The sequence below is a fragment of the Dipodomys ordii genome, unplaced genomic scaffold (genome assembly GCF_000151885.1).
Source record: "Dipodomys ordii isolate 6190 unplaced genomic scaffold, Dord_2.0 Scaffold68, whole genome shotgun sequence".
In the NCBI taxonomy this organism is placed as follows: domain Eukaryota; kingdom Metazoa; phylum Chordata; class Mammalia; order Rodentia; family Heteromyidae; genus Dipodomys; species Dipodomys ordii.
The window spans coordinates 5,208,735-5,211,968 of record NW_012267284.1 but is presented as its reverse complement, the minus strand read 5'-3'; the positions used below and the strand labels follow the sequence as shown (position 1 = coordinate 5,211,968).

Sequence of the window (3,234 nt, the reverse complement as noted above, 5' to 3'; positions counted from 1 at the left end):
ATTGGAGAGAAGAGTCACATGGACTTTCCTGCCTGGGCTAGCTTTGAACGATGACCCTCAGATCTCAGCCTCCTGAGTAGCTAGGATTATAGATGTGAGCCACCAGCGAGGGCATGTGCTTGATTATTATTTTTTTTGCGATGTTCTCACTGTATAATTCAGTCTGGCCTGGAATGCACAATTCTATCTCAGGTTCCCTAGCACTGGGACTATAGTCATGCTCCACTATACCCAGCTCCATTGTCTGTCATTCATGGCTGTTTCCCCTGTGCTGCACATCATTACTCTATAAGCAATGACTTCTAAGTGCATGAGAAACTTCTAAGTTTTCACATTTTTCCTTCCTTTCAAATTATGTAAATGTTCCAGTCTCTTACAAATAAATTAAATGAATCAATAATTTCCCCTAGTACCCACAACTCTATCGTCCTCTTCCCTTTTCTAGTCCCAAGCTGTCTACATGTTCTATTTCCCTTAACCATTATAGTCTGCCTGCTGACTTGCATGCTGCATAACTCTGCTCTGCCCATGTCCTCTGGTGGTGACTCACATCTTGATCTCTGGCTTGGAGCTCGCTCCTGAACTTCAGAACTCTCTATCTGCTTTCTAGATGTTCCACCAGGGGATTACGTACAGTGGCTTTTCAGAGAGGATTGAAAAGGCACTATCCGGGGGCTTTGAAGAATTCCAGACCAAGCTCACTTTCTGCACATATCTGAATGCTAGCACATTCTCGCCATGACCTTATACCCATCATGGATACCTCACTGTCTGACTCCTGGCACACAGTAGGCTCTCTATGCATGAGCCTAGAACTGAAGTAAAGGTTGCAATTGCATTGCATTTCCTGCAGGTCCCCTGCTCACCTCTGTTGTTCTTCCAGTGGATGGGGCAGGCTGTAACACCAGGCACCCCCCTCCTCATGCACCTGCTATACTACAGAGAGGGCTGATGATGTGAGACCAAAGGCAGCAGCCTCGATTCAAAGGAGAATATGGCTGGCTGCAAAGATGCTTTATGTAAGAAAGAGGAAAAAATAGTTCTCCCTCCTGGGGACCTTGCCACAGTGTGGTTTCGGTGTCTGTTATTACCCAGATGTTCTCAACCTACATCCAAGCATGTGGCACCATCACGGGACGCTAATGGTTTTTCTATTAAATATCAGCTACTTCAAGGAGAAAAAACTGGGGCAGGCAGAATGCTGGGGAAAACCCAGTGGGAAGTTGGTTCCTGAAAGTCAGTGGGGGCTTTGCAGAGGCTCTTCATTTTCCACTTGCTCTTTTATTCGGATTCATTCACCTTTTTCAGAGTGCTTGATGACTCATAACTTCTGACTCCGCATTGCCAGGAAATGGATCCTAGCAGACCTGGCAGACTCAAAGTTTTCTCCTTAGCTAGTCCTGTTTCCTGGTTAGCTTTCCCTATCCACAGTGCCCCCTGCTGGGGGGGATAAACATGCCCCCTTCCAACACTGCAGAAATTAGACTATTTCTCAGCATCCTCTGGGAAGACCAGTTTGCCCAGTTCTGCCCAAAAGACATTGATTTGACAGTGATGCCATGAATCCTGAAGCAAAATTTTCCTTGTCCACTTCCTGTTCCTTTGGGAAACCTGGAGGTTTCCCTGTTAAGACGAGGAAGTGCTGAGATCTCATCTGGATATCAGTGGCTCTAGAAAGTGGTCTGGACTTCTAGAGGATTTTTTTTTCTTTGTTGGTTGTGGGGCGTGAACTCTGGGCCTGGGCTCTGTCCCTCAGCTCTTCAACTCAAGGCTAGCTCTCTACCACTTGAGCCAAAGTGCCACTTCTGGCCTTTTCTGCTTATGTGGTGCTAAGGAATTGAACCCAGGGCCTCATGCATGCAAGGCAAGCACTCTACCACTGAGCCACCTTCCCAGCCCTTCTAGAGGATTTTGTATAGGTGAAATAAAAGTGCAAAGGCAGCTGAGTGCCAGTGCTCACGCCTGTAATCCTAGCTACTCAGGAGGTTGAGATATGAGTGAGGATCGCAGTTCAAAGCCAGCCTGGGCAGGAAAGTCTGTGAGACTCTTATCTCCAATAAACCAACAGAAATCTGGAAGTGGTGCCATGGCTCAAGTGGTAGAGTGCTTGCCTTGAGCTGAAGAGAGGAGGGACAGCGCTTAGGCCCAGAGTTCAAGCCTTATGACTGCCATTTTAAAATAAAAAGCACAAAGGCATTACAATGCTGATTTGATTCAGCAGAATCTCTTCTGGGTATAGGAAGAAAGTCACTCATTTTTGTGTTTTCAGCACTGAGAATGGGGTCCATGGTCTTGGTACAACCTAATCAATTGCTCTCTACCCCTAAACTACACACTAAGACAGGCAGGAGGCAACTCCATTCTACAAAAATCACCACTTTGGATTCGCTGGATATTGGTGATGCAAGGAAATTAGAAGCGAGTTCTGTGTGCATGGAGAATGTATCTCAGAGGGATGCTTACAGTATATGCTCAGGGGTATAAGCTGAGAGGGGTCTGTCCTAGGTTATAGCATGGAGAAGCTCTTAAATAGTCATTTCAAAAGGAGTAAGGAGTGTACAAAACTTGGACATTGGAGGAGGCTGGAGATTTGGCATTTGGACATTGGGCTAGGAGACATTTTTTTGCAATAACCAAACTCAAACAGGATTTCTAGGCCAGGCCCTGACAAGGACAGGACTGGGAAGTTCCCTTTCTGTGGAGGACAAGTCGAAGAATTAAAATTGCCTAGTCATGGCTGGGCACTGAGAACTGATGATCAAAGTTCAAAGCCAGCCAAGGCAAGAAAGACCATGAGACTCTTATCTTACATTAACTACCAAAAAGGTAGAGGTAGGGGTATGGCTCAAGTGGTAGAGTGCCAGCCTTGAGAATAAAAAGCTCAGGGACAGTGTCTAGGTCCTGGACGAGCACACAAAAACGAGGGGGGGTGTCATAAAACCTCATTCGAACAGATGAACAGAAATCAGAAAATTAGGTACAGGATCCTGAAGCTTGAGCCTCATTCTATTACAATCCGTCTCCAGCAGTGGGCTCAGTCCTAGCCCCGCCCACCCATCAAAGATCCCGCCCCCCATTTTACCCTTCCGCCAATCAGCCCCACCTGCAGCCCGCTCGCACCCTCTGACCACGCCCCTCACGCCCCACCTTGCGGCTGAACTCCTGGGCCTTGCGCCTGCGCTCTCGATGCACCGCGGCGTCAGGGCGCTGGCGGCCGGCCAGGCGCAGCAGCTC

At 47.7% G+C, this 3,234-nt stretch overlaps 1 protein-coding gene across 1 annotated transcript in view; it reads right to left on the bottom strand.

Annotated features, from left to right (window-relative positions):
* Grid2ip (glutamate receptor, ionotropic, delta 2 (Grid2) interacting protein) overlaps positions 1-3,234 on the bottom strand; it is a 48,361-nt gene that overhangs the window by 34,687 nt on the left and 10,440 nt on the right. Inside the window, exon 2 of the mRNA XM_013023394.1 lies at positions 3,148-3,231. Within this exon, the coding sequence (XP_012878848.1) occupies positions 3,148-3,231 (84 nt within the window). The remainder of the gene's footprint in view (positions 1-3,147; positions 3,232-3,234) is intronic.